Genomic DNA, 16,156 nt, shown 5'->3' on the forward strand with positions numbered 1-16,156 from the left:
TATCCCCAAACACGCAACTCTTGCCTCAAGCTTCTGGGTCTGTGCTCTACAATACCAAAGTATACTTTTTAGGCCATTTCTAGTAAATCCCACACGAGACATACGTGGTCCCACGAGGACCCTAAGTGCGGGCAAACGTGGACAACAGTTGCAGAGGGATACCTGCAATACTCCCGAGCAACCGGGCTTACTGATTCCTGAATCTCTCTGCTTGGATGACTTCTTCCCACCCACTCACTCCTAAAAGTGAAGTAAAAAGGTAAAAGTCCTAGCAGCCCATCTGTAGAGAGTTTCTAGAGCCCTTCTTGCCCTTGGGGACCCACCGTCCACACCTGCTTACAGGGTGGGGGCTGCAAAGTTCTTCTAATTAGGGGAGCGTAAAGTACGCCAGGCAGTCCCCTGGGATCCTTTTCGAGAAGTGAAACCTCGTGGTAAGGCAGAAACTTTTTTGTATATCCTTTGGCTCTGGCATGTGTGCATTAAACCAAAGTGATTGGGGCAAAGGCCAAGGTAGCAGAAGCCACTGATTTCCTGTCACCTGGTATCTATCAGAGGCCCCAGGCCTGCCCTATGTCACTCACCTCCTGTGTACGTGGGACACCAGCAGTGGAAGTGAACTCGGCAGCCAGCATCCAAGTCAGCCTTGAGACCTAAGGCCTCAGACACTCAGGTAAGCAACCAGTTTGCTTTGTTTAAGCGACTAACAAGGGGGCGTCCGGGGGGCTCCGTCGGTTAAACGTCTAACTCTTGATTTCGGCTTCGGTCATGAGCTCACGGTTTGTGGGCTCCAGCCCCGCATTGGACTCTGCGCTGGCGGTGTGGAGACTGCTCGGGGTTCTCTCTCTCTGCCCCTCCTGCACACTCTCTTTGTCTCAAAATAAATAAAAACTTAAAAAAAAAAAAAGACTAAAAGAGAGTGATGCGTAAAGCATAGGATGGTTTTAGAGACTCGAGTTTCTCGGCTTTCACCCTAGGGCTTCCCCGGTCGGGTTTTCTGACAGTGTCACAAGTTGAGGAGGGGTACCAGGCTTTGCTGCCCACCCGCTTTCTGAACCACTCCCTCCCTCAAGAAAGATGCTGGCCAGTGAACTGGGTGTCCCGAACAAAAGCAGCAGACTGTAGCACGTAGGCGAGAGCGTGGTTACCAATCTGCTGGGCTCCAACCGGAGCTCCACCGCCTATAAGGTATCTACAGTGGTTCACTTCCACTGCTGGTGTCCCACGTACACAGGAGGTGAGTGACACAGGGCAGGCCTGGGGTCTCTGATAGATACAGGCAAGTCACCAAACCTCTACATCCCTGGTTTTACTCACCCACAAGATGGGGGTGACGGTTAACACCCACTGCTTTACATAAGATTAAATGAGCTAAAATCCTAAGGTTTTTAGAACCACCTGGCACTGAAGAAGAAAATAATCAGCCGTGGTTATAATGAAAATATTTCCATTTCTCTTGCTTTGAATGATTTGGTCTCCAAAGATATGCTGCTAAATGTGAATATCCCAAATGTTGTTAAACCTCGCAGGCTAACATGTTCTGGAGGGGACTGGAGGACGGGGGGGGGGGAGGGGGGAGACATGAAACGGAGCGTCAGATCCTGCCTCAAATCCATCACAGAAGCCTGCAGTGAGAGTGGGCACTGCAGATGAGGAAGATCTAATGAAGGGCAACAAAGATGAGCTTTAGCCATGTCATAATTGTTTCCTGAACCAGTATATAATGTGACCACCTTTCCCTGTTTTCCACAAAATGGCCTGATGTCACTGATCATCAGGTGAGGTGAAATGACCACCTTTTGGTCCAACATCCTGCGCGCTCACATGGGAATCTTCGCTGAGGAAGTCGTTCGGTTTAACATCTATCGAGCTCGTAGTACATGGAAAGCAGGTTCTCCACGTAACCCTAGCAGGACAGCCCTTGGGGAACATACTCCCAGTTAGAGGAGAAAACAGCTGAGGACAAGTAAGGGATACAGAGAGCTGGGGCCTTTGAAGGAGTCCGTGCCGGGAACAGTCCCAAGGATGTGAATGTCTAATGGGGAGACCGCGAAGGGGGCAGGAGGGGAGCATTTCAACGCGGAGAGGGAAGAGAGAGGAAGATACCTCCAGACCAGCGGTCCAGCGGGGAGCGGTGCGGTGTGGCTTCCGAATGGGACGCCGAGATGCTCCGTGAAGGCCATGGGGTGGGGGGGCCAGGCGCAGGTTTTCCCAGGAGGCCAAGACAGACTAGACAAAGAGCTGAAGCTCAGGTCGAGCAGGACTTAAAGCAGTGATTCGGGGCCTGCTCTAGCCGCCCCTATGGAGGATGGATTAGACGAGAGCAAGACTGAAGGCAGAAGAGTACGATTTTTGTGCTCAACCAGCGGAGGAAATGAGAAACTCAGGGGGTGACACTGGAGGTAGAAAATGGTCCGCATGCAAGAGAAGACACCTTACAGAGGAAGAAGCAGCAGGACTTGGGCCCTGGAGGGGCTGGAGAGAACCGCGGCTCCAGCTCTTGGCCAGGGGGACAGAAATAAAGCCATCTGAGTGCTCACGCCTGAGGAAAGGCCGCTGACTCTGCAGGGCAGTCCTTGCACAAAGTGGCCTCAGCCCAGCGGCTCTGCCCACCTGCTGCGAGGCCCCCAGAGGGGACGGGTAGGGAAGAAGTGGAGGAACAGAGTGGAGGGGCTCTGAAGACGCCGGGGATGACAGAGGGGGGCCTGGGCAGTGGCTGCTGGATGAAAGGAAGGGGCTTTGGGAATGGGGACGCTGCGGTACATCTCTGTCCTACAAAAGACACAGTTATCCTCTGAGAGTTTACCATATCATAAATTGCAAATTCTCCCACGTTCTCAGACAGTACTTTGAGTAGCGAGGTCACAGACGTGGCAGGCCCCAGAGCTGGGACTAGCACTTTCTGTGGCACGCGAGTGCACGCGGACTGAAGACACAAGACCCGCTTGCCCTGAGGGGCTGCCGTCCTGGAGGAAGGAGGGGGGCTGGAGAGGGGCTGAGGAGCCCAGGCAGAGGGAATGGAAGTAAGAACATTCCTCCTCAGAGCTCAGCGCACAGGACCAGAAAGGGCAGAAACACAGAACTATTTTGAGTGGCAGGGGAGGAAGTGGAGGTAACGAAAGCTAGGCAGCTTTGAACTTCTCATTAAGTGATGTAATTACTGGACCTAAACAGTCATTATTCAAACCCAAACCTATACAGGCTGTGAGACTGTCCTGCAGTGGATGCACCCAGAAACAGTGGTGCCTTTGAAAAACCAGAAGCGATTTGCAGAAGTCGCTGTAATAGAGTGAGGCAGTGTCAGACAAACCGAGCCCTGAGGGTGATATAGTTTAGTGAGCACAAAATCCTGCTGTTACCACATTTTGGCCAATGTGCTCAGTCACCCCTGTGGATGTACAAACTGGGCTTTGAGCAGAGCTGTGTGCCGGGCACCGTTTTAAATCACCGTGAACAATTAAGAAACAACCACAGGGCAAAGCTGCGGGAATCTACAATATCCTTGGGAGTATGTGGTCTAACTTTACGTATTCCCATACAATGAAAATTTTCACTTCCTGGTCGACAATGCCCTGGCATTGAAATATGTACAGATTTTAGAAGGCTTATTTCCATACAAAATGATGGGTATGTTTGTGTTTATAAACTATTTTACGGTAATATGTGTTGAAGCCTTCAGAGGAGTACGGTTGCCATAATGAGACATCATTTTTTTAAGTTTATTTATTTATTTTGGGAGAGACAGAGAGTACAAATGGGAGAAGGGCAGAGAGCGAAGGGGGGAAAGACAGAGGTTCCGCAGCAGGCTCCACACTGACGGCAGAGAACCCGATGAGGGGCTTGAACTCACGAACTGTGAGATGATGACCTGAGCTGAAGTCAGACGCTTAACCGACTGAGCCACCCAGGCACATTTTTACCAGTGAAATAAAATATTTCCCCCCAGTGGTCATTACTGCCATTAGCCATTACAGATACAGCCGCAGCAGAACTTGCTTACGTTAAGAGGTTTATCTCACCAGTAACAGTGACACAGCCTCGGGCAGCTGAAAAATAAGGAGAAATTCAAACCACACTAGCCCCATCATTTCCTTCTGTCCAGATAATTGATGACCTTTGCTCTTTAAGTTGTCCTCGCTAAAATGAGCCCCCTGGAGAGGAATGTGGTGACTCCCAGCCCATTCCCTTCCTACAAATGGGGAAACGAACCAACCCCTCTGCACCTGTATTTCCACACCTGCAAAAAAAGACAAGATGCCTTCTGGGTAAGACAGGTGTTGGGCGACCTGGAACTAGATGTGCGGTAACCCCGGCACATAGAGGATGCTCCATAAACAACTACACGACATGGTCTGGCTGTGGGGCCGCAGAGAGAGCACCGGCCTCAGAGCCGCGGTGACTGCCTTCTGGTCGGCTCTGTCACCAGGTGCGAGGTCTGTGACGAGGCACGGCCCATCCCTGGGCCACAGTTTCCTCATTTATCAAATGGCCACAATGGTTTCTGAGCTTCTGACCAGCTCCCAAAGTTCTGCCTGCTGGCCAGAATCAATCTGGAGGCTCCTTAGAGGCCTACCTTAGTACACTCCTTTTTGTCAGTCATCTTGTTGGGTGTGGTTTGTGGTGCAAAGCACCGAGCCCTCCAAGACCGCATGACATCTGGTAATCGGCAGGTGGGGTGAAATCAAGTGCAGAGCACCCAGCCGAAGTCTCCTCTGTCCTCCTGACAGGGAGTCTGTTTTCAATTGCTTTATAGTAGTCATCCAAACGGCACATCCACCTGAAGTAGGGAGAGGTTCATAAGTGAAAGGCTGAACCCCTGGCCTGCACGGGGGACAAAGCAGCCATAGATGCCTCGTTGGAGAGGTCCAAGCCCTCACTTTCGATCTCCAGTAGTCATGTAACTGGGAACAAGGGACTAACTATTCTGTGCCCTTGCCACCTTTTCTACAAAATGAAAGCAACAGTTCATCCCTTGTCTACTCTGTGAGGCTTCAATGAACTGAGGATGCGAAATCTCTTTGTAACCACACACTGGGTGCAAACGTAAGGCCTGGGTGACTCCCAAGGACCTGTCCTATACCACAGTGCCGGGCTTGGTGTGACTTCAGTACGATAAGCAAGCTGGACAGACAGTCTCTGTCTCCAAGGCTCCTTACGTGACTGACAGCCAACAAGGACGAGACCAAAGGTGCATCTCTAAGGAGAGTTCCAGGGCCCAGGAAAGACCCGATAGAATTCACGTAAGTAGCTGACGCAAACATAAATTCCAAGACGAAGCACAAGATGAAGAAAACTGGGCAGTCTTAAAACATGAGAGCTGGAAAGGGTCTCAGCAATAATCACCATCTAACTTCAGAAATGAATAAAGCATGAATTCTAAGAAGAAACAGCACTTGCTCCTTTCTCCCCATGTAGGAGGCATTTTCACGTCTGAACTTCTTTCTCACAACATGTCTGTGACAGGGACGTTGTTCTCATTTTTCCAATGGGGAAAAATATAGAAACTAATGCCTACTGAGGTAATGATAGTAAAAACAAGAATAGCGACAAAAACAGGCAATAATTATTCAGACATGGGTGCTTTACATACATTTATTTCCTCAGTAATATTAAGAAACTATTCAATCCAGGTACCATTTAGATACTGAACAAGACAGATAAAGTCTCTGCTTTGAAGGAATTTATATTCTAGTGGGAAGAGACTGACCGTAAACAAGCAAGCAGATAATCAAGGTAATTCCCTGCAGTGATATGGGCCACGTACACAAATAAAACGGGTGCTGTGAAAAAGACTGCACTGTGGACCAAGGATTTGGGGAAGGCTTTTCTGAGAGGCTGACATTTGAGATATACCTAAATGAAGACACCAGCCACACACAGCTCATCAGTCCATTTGAGTCTTACAGAAACCCTATACCATAAGACAAGAATTATTATTCCCATCTTACAGCTGAAAAGCATAAGGCCCAGAGTTTAAAGAATTTTCCTGTAGTTTCACCGCAAATAGAATTTGATTTAAACCTAGGCAACCCGTGTCAGGAGGCCACAGTCTTACATACAACCTCTGAGAACCTCCTTAAAGTGATTACTCAAGGTTGCAGAGTTGGTGGTAAAGGAAGACTAGAATCGGCCTCTGCTGACTAAGGACGGTCCTCATCTGACTCTCCCTCTCTCTCTCTTTTTAACATTTTTAATGTTAAAGAGACATTATGTTAAATTTAATGTTTTAAAATGTTTTAAATTTAATGTTATGTTAAATTTAATGTTAAAGAGAGACAGAGACAGAGCACGAGTGGGGGAGGGGCAGAGAGGGGCTCGAACTCGTGAACCGCGAGATCATGACCTGAGCCGAAGCCAGACACTTATCTCTCATGATGCCTCTGGCCCATCACAATGGACAAAGGCAGAGAAGCAAAAGGACAAGGAAAAGTCAATACAAAATACACTTTCCAATATGAGAGCGTAAGAAAAGCATTCAGGGATGAGAAACAAGCAGGACATGTGGACACATGAGCATGGTGTTCTCTTCCATGATAAAGTATGCCCCAAACATTGTTGTCAAGGATTTCCAGGGGCCCTATGTCCTTGCCTGAGATGCTAGAACATAGTAGTAGGCTTTGCCTCAGACCCAAAGCCACTGGGAAAAGTCCATGTCTATCCTCAACGACACTCACGGAGAGAATAAAGGGAAAAGTATGCCAATGCATGAGACAAAAGACCGCTGAAAATCCTATTCTCTCTCCCCCCCCCCGTTTTATTATTTATTTTTAGGAGTTCTGAGGGTGAAATGGCGACACCCAGAAATTCAATGAGTGGAACTCTCCCAGAAGATGCTATGAAAGGTCCGACTGCCATGAATCCTGTTCAAAAAATAATTCCCAAAAAGATGCCTTCAGTGGTGGGCCCTACACAAAACTTCTTCATGAAGGAATCTAAGCCACTGGGGGTAAGTCAACTGTGCTCCGTTCCATATCGGCGAGACTCTCTGGCCTAGACAAGCAGAGGCTATAGGCCAGGTACAGGATGCAATCCAACGGGAGGTGTCCTTTATGTCAGACACAGCGTGCCAAATCAGGGATGTACAGAGAAGTTGTCACGGTGATCTTATGTCTCCTTTTGATTTTGCGGTCTGCATATTTAGGGGTCTCCCATCCCAGTTTGTCACCAGCATCCCAGACATATCTGTCTTGGAAATGCCCCAGGTGGTGAGGAAAGCGGATCACAACAAGACAAAGATCTTGGCACCTTCCCCACTTCCTTTAGGCGTTTTAAACAGCCCCGGGTCCGGAATCAGGGTTTCCAGCCTTTGCTTTCTGACTTGATGATGACTTGAGTTCCTCATCAGACCCCTAATTCTCTCTCCAGGCTGTCCAGATTATGAACGGGCTCTTCCACATGGCCCTAGGTGGCCTCCTGATGATCCACATGGAGGTCTATGCACCCATCTGTATGACTGTGTGGTACCCTCTCTGGGGAGGTATTATGGTGAGTAACAACTAACAGCCCTCTGGGCAGTGATGCAGACAAAAAGGTTTAAAAGCTCCACAATAGCATGCTAGATTATTTCTGTGATGAGGCAAGTATGTGGCTGAGAAATAGGTTATGAGGCGACAATAATTTAGTGGAAGGAGAGGTTGACGGAACCGAGTATGAATCTCCCTGAGTCAGTGGTCACACTTCATGTAAATTCAGAAAGAGGTGCCCTGCATGGATCTACACAGAGAAGGAAGACTGTTCAAAGCAGGACTCTCCAAAGTCAACGTGGAGAGGGGTGAGAAGGGCACTAAACATTCAGACTGTGCGGCGGGGTGTTTCCGGAAGCAGGAAGGAGCAGGCGCATCCCATTTCCTCCCACCTATTCCTTCTTCCTACAATTCTCTTTAGCTACTATCTCAGGTGGTGAAATCAGTCCCATCGCAAATGAATCTCCTTTGGCTGACCAGCAGAGCAGCAATCTGTCATGAGCAATCCTCATGACTGTTTCGTGTACATGTTTTCTAGCCGTGTCTGGGTGTGGTACAGAGGAGTCATGTTTATATCCCCATTAGACTTTCACAGTTACTACCAGAAAGATACGCTCAGGACTGAGATTTTCAAAACAAAGAGAGATGGATGAGAGCAAGTGTCCCCTCCATTTCATAGCTTGAACAAGGAAGATGGGAAATGATCACCATCAATTCCTGTAGCAGCAAACGTTTTAATGGCGTGTGCCCGTGGCACTCAGGCCACCTTGATTCATTCTTCCCTGGCATCACAATCAGTGAAATCACTGTGAACTCCAAAGAGAAATTCCACAAACTTAGAAAAGAGAGAAACTAAAAATAAAGCTTTTAAATTCACAGTGTTAGTATTCGTTGGCACAAAAACTTGTGTTCTGCCTCTGGTCTTACTATATTCCTGGTCGCAGCTCCCCAGTTAGTTGCATAAAAGGCATCAGCTGAATATAGCTGAGCATGCAAAAAGGAGAACTATGACTACTGAAAAATGAATGAATACTGCAAAAATGGCTGGACAGTTTGGTGAAAGTGGTTGGAAATGTGGATAGCTTTTTAACAACCAGTTCTCCATGTTAAAAGCCATCTCCCTCTCTGCCTCCCTCCCTGTCTGCCTCCTCTCCCATCTATCCCATACCTTCCCCACCCACCACCTCTCTTTTCACAGTATATCATTTCTGGATCACTCCTGGTAGCAGCGGAGAAAAACCCCAGGAAAAGTTTGGCAAGTAATCGTATGTCCTTCTTCCCCACGCATCCGAGAAATGCCTACTTTCTCAGTTGAAAACAAAAACCCTCACACACCTTTGGAATCACAGTAGCACTGAGTTCTCTCTCAACCCCAAAAGGCAAAAGATTCTCTAGAAAGCTGTTGTGATTTTATTCACGAAAAACTTGGAAATGAGGCCTACCTGAATTATGTCCGCGGAAACAGAATTAAAGGCAGACCAAAGAACAGCCACATGCTTATGGTCTTATGAATGTTAAATGTGTGAGACTAACAGGTCTCTTTGAAAGCCGTGTACTTTCTCTCAGACCACCGTTTAGGAAAACTCTAATCAATACCGTGATTAACTCAATCCTCGTTAACTTTGAGCAAGTCAGTTTGCCCCTCCGTACCTCTATAAAATGGTGCTACCATATGGTCATGAGTATGTAATGGAGTCACATACACACAGGTGCTTCAGGGGCTATATAAGGAGCTACAGAGGGTCTTGTCCTATAACCCTCCCAACACACTTACACCCAGGTCATGAGCTTACCAGCAAGTTTCCTCCCCCAAGTTTTTTATACTTACTAACAAGCTATTACTGACTTGTGGCACTTCCAAAGCCAGTGACGGATGGAGTGGATTGAAATGGCTCCTCTCAAGAGGTGGTCTGCGAAACTCAGTTTTTGAATAAAAAAAAAAATATTTAGGAAGATCAAGTTGTTTTTATTCTCCAGATACAGCAAGTCCTACTGTCTTGCAATCTGTAGGTCCTACAGCCAGGGATGAACTATATAGGTCTTAAAATAACCATCAATAATCCCATTGATGGGATTATTATGGTACCTGTCACTTATATTTTCCTGGTTTGACCTTCTATCATCCCTGCAGGTAGAACTCATTCTGACACCCTTCACCGGTGCTACCCCGAGGCATCGGACCTAATTATGTTTTGGAAGATGGTAGACTGAGGCTGACTGCAACCCATGTCAATAGGGAGTAGGTGGTGGTGTTCTTGCTACTGTTAGTTTCCACTTGATGGTAGAGACCCAGAGGGCTCTATCTGCGCTTTCCCTCCCTACACCCACTTCATGGTGATGCAAGAACCTCCTTCCCTTTCTTCCCTCTACCTTCTAATGCGGACATATATAAGCTGAAGACTATTTATCTTCACTTAGCCAGTATTTACCGAATGCCACCAGCGTGGTGGTAGGGGCAGTGAAAGGAACTGCAAGGATGCAACATAGAAGAATTTAGGAGTATCCCTAAAATTTTCTCTTGATAAACTGATTGGAGGTGACAGGGTAAAATGAGATGAGGAAGACTGAGGAAGGAACGGGAATGAGAGATGAAGGTTTTCATTTTACGGTGACAAGGACATTAAAAACCACTGAGAGAAGTGTGGCTTAGGATGATTTGGGTGCAGTGCCTTTATGAATGGGAGGAATGGGATCTGGAATTCCTTCCTACCTTGTATTCTCCAGATGAAATCAAACCCCATTAACATGTCTTTATGTCTCCATTTCAGGTCAAAGGGAAAATGATAATGAACTCACTGAGCCTCTTTGCTGCTATTTCTGGAATGATTCTTTTGATCATGGACATATTTAATATTGCAATTTCCCATTTTTTTAAAATGGAGAATCTGAATCTTCTTAAAAGTCCCAAGCCATATATTGACATCCACACCTGTCAACCAGAGAGTAAGCCCTCTGAGAAAAACTCTCTGTCTATAAAATATTGCGACAGCATACGATCTGTTTTCTTGGTAAGTGTGAGACTGGATTTCTTCTCAGGAAAGAAGTCTGGCATTTTTATTACGAGTGCCAACTCTGGATCCAGACTGGCTACATCTGCTACTTACTGCCTGTCTGGCTTTGGGGCAAGAATTTTAATCACATTCTGCCTCAGTTTCTTCAACTAAAATGGGGAAAGTACCAGTACTTACCTCACAGGGCTGTTTTGAGCAGTAAGTTAACATATACAAAAACATTTAGAACTGGTACACAGAAGGTGCTACGTGTTTGTTTCACATTTTTATATTAGTATCGGTTAACATTTATTAGCACGATTAAGGTGAACATTGAAGAAGCACCTAAGTTTTATGAACACCTTTTGCCTCAGTGAGTTTTTAGTGGAGACTCTGAAGGGGAAAAATGCATCTCGCGAGTATAGACAGGTTTCCTTGGTTGTGATACCATAACACCTAAAGCTGGATACAACTTAATTTGGGAGTCACTGATTAATTTTTCCTACATAGAATTGATTCTTCAACTAATTGCTGCTACCTTATTTCCTATCAGCAACATGCATTAACCGTCTGTGAAGGCAGCTGTGCTAAGGGTCGGGGTTATGAAGATAACTAGTAGTGTTTACAGTTGGTCATTACTCACCTATAGAATTCATCTTCTAAAGAACCCATCTTCTACAGAACTGATCTTTTAATCATTTAATTGTAGCCAAGAGTCATTTACTGAGTACCAACCATATTCTTTAAGCTGTTACCACATTCTTGCCTTCACTTTTTCTGTCGTTCCTCAGAGCATTTTTGCCGTGATGGTGGTCTTTACCTTATTCCAGAAACTTGTGACAGCTGGCATTGTTGAGAATGAATGGAAAAAACTGTGCTCCAAACCTAAAGCTGTGAGTAGTAGCCATCCTGTCCACTAAGCCCCTCTAGGAAATCACGTCTACAAAAACTCATTTCTGGAGAATGTAATCTGACGTAACTTTGAGACTAGGAGCTTCATGAAAAATGGTCTTGGCAGATTTCTGGAAAGCAGAGAATACCAATAATGAGGAAAAAGTGTCTTGAAATTTGAAGCCAGTCTAAAGGTTAGACAGAGGATACAGCCCTGCAGTACGTGTGCTCACGAGCCTTCAGCTCTGCCCCGCTCCAGGCGTCCATCTTGATTTCGTGATCCCACATGTAACGTGCAGAAGCCGGCATTCCCCTCCCCACCCCGCCCCACCGCCACCCTTTCATCAGATCCCACTTCCAAAACTATGGGTCAAAGAGGCTCCACAATTGGGAGATACGAATATCCCCGTGACAGAGCTGCATCAACTGCTTCAGAACCACAGAACGTTAGATTCACGATACAACCGAGAGACTATCACAAGTCCTTTATTTGGCAGATGAGAAAAACAGGACTAGAGAGAAAACTACCTTCCCAAGGTTATAGGCAATAAAAGGCAAATCAAAACTCGAATCTAAATTCGCCCATTACTGCAGCGTTCTTTCCCAAAATACTGTGTGATCATTCCAGGCAAAGTGGCAAATATCTGCTGATCTTGCAGATGAGCTTTGATGGGTGATTTGGTGAGGATCTGGGCACGTGGGAAATCAGTCCTGGTATCTGGAGGCATATAGGAAAAAGCATAAACGGCACAGAAAACAGGAGGTCTTTGATAGACATTCACAGACACTGCTGACAAATGCACCAAAAGTAAAGGTCTAGAAACGCTTGTTTAATTTTGTATTCCAGGATGTAGTTGTCCTGCTAGCTGCCGAAGAAAAAAAAGAACAGCTAGTTGAAATAACAGAAGAAGCGGTCGAGCTGACTGAAGTATCTTCCCAACCAAAGAATGAAGAAGACATTGAAATCATTCCAGTCCAAGAAGAGGAGGAGGAAACGGAAATGAACTTTCCGGAACCTCCTCAAGACCAGGAACCTTCACCGATAGAAAACGATAGCATTCCTTAAACTATTCTTTTTCTGTCTTCTGTTTCCTTTTCTTAGGCATTAGTGTTCACAGCTTCCAAGAGACGTATTCACCCTCATTTCCTGAGGCCCTCTGCAGGCACCCTCCACATGTCTCTCTGGCCTTCGCACGGAGTGACCACAGCTCACTGGCACTCGCTCGCGCTCGCTCGCTCTCTCACGCAGAGAATCCAGCCATGGCAGGCGACTATGTCGGCACGTTTCCTGTCTGGGGCAGCTTACTGCAATTCAAACAAGGCAGAGCAAGGGCTGCACCTCGGCAGTGCTCACCGGCCTCCTTCCCGGGCGAGGCTTTGCAGTAGTGGTCGGAGTAGAGGTTCCACCTCGTCCCTCCGCAACAGAGAGACTCTGCCCCTGATGAAAAAGATAAACCACTGTGCAGGCCATCCCTACACTTCCTTTAATTCCTTCCACATCTACGTATGTTGTGGGGTCCCTTGTGCACCACTGTCCTAAAGAGAGTAAAAGGTAATGGTAGGGAGGTGAGATAAGGAACTAGTCCAGCTATCTTTCTACGGGGCTGACACTGTGGTACACTCTTCGAGTGCCTACACCCCACCAGGGAACTTCTTAGTGGCCAACACCCAGCTCTTTCTTCGTACAAACAGCGCAGCTTATAAATGGGCATGTCTGTATCTGTCTTAACTTTCCCTAACTCCTGCTCTAGGCTCTTGGTTGCACTGTCTACCTACTTTCAGCCTTTAGGCAAGAGAAGAGAGAATCAAAGAAGATGCCATAATGAGTACCCACATCTTAAATGATAATCAACGGTTGTATTTGTAATTTCCATTTCACAGAGTAGTTTATCAAATAATTACATTTGATCTTCCATCATCAAGAAAAAAAAATCCCTATCCAGATTTTACAAATGATTCAAAGAGGCTAAGTAACTTAAAAATAAGTAAAGGTAATTTGCTAATGGTCACAGCTAGTAATTTTGAGAGCCTTCTTTTGTACCCATATCTTCCTACTCTAATCCTAAAATGTTTTAAATAACCAAACAGCCTGTATAAACTACCTGAGCAAAGTCAACAGGTTTTAATAAGCACCTACTCTCTGATTAGCATAAAATAGGTGTTCGGAGAGACACAGAAGAGTCAGAAATCAAGTTTTGCTTCTCAGGGATAAAAAACACAGACATTCACAACATTTGGAAAACTACTCACATCATTAATATATACTTGGTTGTTAGATTACATAAGGCAGACACTAAGTACTATGGACATTCTCAAAAAAAGATCATGTTTGAAAATAATGTAATTAGTTACAATGCCAAATCTCAGGCAATAGCTAACCTACTTCTCAATTCCTATTCATATTCAGAGATACTAGTACCCTACATAGGAAGAATGTTTATAATCTATCAATTACATTTGGGCATTTTCTATATGATAAACCCTGCCAGATTCCGGCAGGTCAACAGTCAAAGCAATTTCCATGCCTTGTGATATTTCTACTTTGTTAGGGACCACTGAGAGATCTTTCCTGTGCTTAGAAAAAAAAAAAAAAAGAGATGAAACATCTCTATATGTAAAGTCCTGAAAATTAGCCTCAAATAAATAAAACTATATTTGTGTTCTTGTCTGAAACAGATGATTCCAACACAGTGTTTTCCCAGTCTTCTCTATTCTTGTAACGTCAGACCACAAGGAAAGCTCCTATAGCCTTAAGTTTATATTCACATAATCCCAATACGGGTTTGAACTGTGGGATGTCAGGACATCAACTATGTATATCAGTGTATTCTTTTTTTTTTTAATATTTATTTTTATTTTTGAGAGAGAAAGAGAATGTGGGTGGGGGAGGGACAGACAGAGAGAGGGGGACAGAGGATCCGAACAGGCCCTGTGCTGACAGCAGCAAGCCCAATGTGGGGCTCAAACTCACGAACTGTGAGATCATGACCTGAGCCAAAGTCCAACGCTCAATGGACTGAGCCACCCAGGTGCCCTCGGGTGTCAGTGTATTCTTACACACATGCATTCCCAAGGAAAGTTTTCACAGAAAATTTAATAATACAATAACTGATTTCTCACACTGAGCACTCCGGAATGTGCCTGAACTAGAGGAAAGGGAAGAGAGCAATGGCAGACCAAGGAAAAAACTAATGAGAAAATCTTCAAAGAAGATAAGCTCTGTCTTCTATCTTATTTTCTCCATTTCTGAAATATATGTGAGGATCCCTCTCCAAAACCATTGTGTCTTTAAAAATTTTATTTTACTTTCTTGGGGCGCCTGGGTGGCTCAGTCACTTAAGCGTTCAACTTGGTTTTGTGAGTTTGAGACCCTCATCAGGCTCTGCGCAAGCAGCATGGAGCCTGCTTGGGATTCTCTCTTTCCCTCTCTCTCTGCCCCTCTCCACTCATGCTGTCTCTGTCTCTCAAATAAATATATAAAGAAAAAAGTTTAAAAAAATAAATTTTATTATATATATGTATTTTTGTTCAAGTATAATTAACGTAATGTTATATTAGTTATTTTATTCATTTTTATGATCTCAAATCATAATCAATTTGTACTAACCTCACATAACTCCTTTTGAGACACATTAATGTCTATTGTTAAAGAAGAATGAAAATCATTGCTATGACTTTTCTCTCCAATTATCCCTTTGGCAATTTGTTCCTAAGAGGGTGACTGACCATCTCAGTCTGTCTGGGACTGAGGGATTTCCTGAGATGCAGAACTTTCAGTGCTAAAACCTAAATAGTCAGAGGCAAACCAGGATGGTTGATCACTCCAGTTCATAGTAATACATAATTGTACCTGGCTGCAATCACTACATAATATAATGTTTTTTTATAATTAACATTACATCATAAATATTGTTCCTTAATGATATATAATTCTCATAAGCTATTTAGTTGCAACTTAGTACTTCATTAATCAATATAGAACAATTCAATATTCCTCTATAATTGAGTACTAAGGGCCTTTTTTTTTTTTTTTTTTTTTTTTGCAAATCACTTTTGGAGCTGCAGAATGTGATTTTACACTTCAAACATTGACAAAGTCTGTAATGACATATGTTAAAAGTCATGAAATTAATTTTACACTTTGGCAGGTAAACAGCCAAAGATCCAATACATATAAATGGTAGCTTCAGACTGAGTTAGCATGAGTTCATTTATGGATTTGATATGTTTTAAAAACCTAAAACATTGATGGGGAAGGTTCAAATCAGAAATTTTCCTACATTTAGTCTGCAGTGCTTTTTAACTTTTATTTATTTAAGTAATCTCTACACACAATGCAGGGCTCAAACTCACAACCCTGAGATCAAGAGTCGTGTGCTCTTCTGACTGAGCAAGCCAGGTGCCCCAAGGCTAAAATTCTTAAACAGGTTTCCTTTAATTTAAAAGCTGGTTGTATGTTCTGAGCTAATGAGGACCAAGTAATATAAAATGAATATGGTAGGATCATATGGTGGCAAAATCAAAGCTAATTTCTGGAGTTATGTTTGCTCTTCACTCATCACTTCCCTTCCTGACTTACTAGAAGAAACTTATTCATGCCTCCTATGCATTCTTCTGCAAGAGAGAACAAAAATCCTAAAGTAATTCATTCATCCAAAAATATTTGTTGATCTCAGGCTTCTGATGAGCAAAAATAAGGAGAGATCCCTCCTCTTAGAGCCTCACTATCTGATTGGAGAAACAGACAGTAGCAAAATATCCACCAGGCACCTACTATGGGTAAGGAATACTGTAAAGTATAGAGGGGTATACCTA

General features: G+C 44.7%; 1 protein-coding gene across 1 annotated transcript; it reads left to right on the top strand.

Moving 5' to 3' along the window:
• Window positions 1–488: 488 nt before the first annotated feature.
• MS4A1 (membrane spanning 4-domains A1) lies at window positions 489–14,014 on the top strand. The gene is made up of 7 exons (XM_043581254.1): window positions 489–670; window positions 6,769–6,943; window positions 7,363–7,482; window positions 8,659–8,715; window positions 10,229–10,468; window positions 11,242–11,343; window positions 12,189–14,014. Exons 2-7 carry the CDS (start codon window positions 6,785–6,787, stop codon window positions 12,405–12,407), a joined length of 897 nt encoding a protein of 298 aa, XP_043437189.1. The 5' UTR covers window positions 489–670; window positions 6,769–6,784; the 3' UTR covers window positions 12,408–14,014.
• Window positions 14,015–16,156: the final 2,142 nt, after the last annotated feature.

This window comes from Prionailurus bengalensis, chromosome D1 (genome assembly GCF_016509475.1).
Source record: "Prionailurus bengalensis isolate Pbe53 chromosome D1, Fcat_Pben_1.1_paternal_pri, whole genome shotgun sequence".
Classification (NCBI taxonomy): Eukaryota; Metazoa; Chordata; class Mammalia; order Carnivora; family Felidae; genus Prionailurus; species Prionailurus bengalensis.

Excerpts from the sequence above, each read along its gene's own strand:
- MS4A1 (XM_043581254.1), top strand. The coding sequence starts at position 6,785 with ATGGCGACACCCAGAAATTCAATGAGTGGAACTCTCCCAGAAGATGCT. Across the intron at positions 6,944-7,362 it reads AGGAATCTAAGCCACTGGGG|GCTGTCCAGATTATGAACGG; the intron begins GTAAGTCAACTG and ends TTCTCTCTCCAG. Across the intron at positions 11,344-12,188 it reads TGTGCTCCAAACCTAAAGCT|GATGTAGTTGTCCTGCTAGC; the intron begins GTGAGTAGTAGC and ends TTTGTATTCCAG.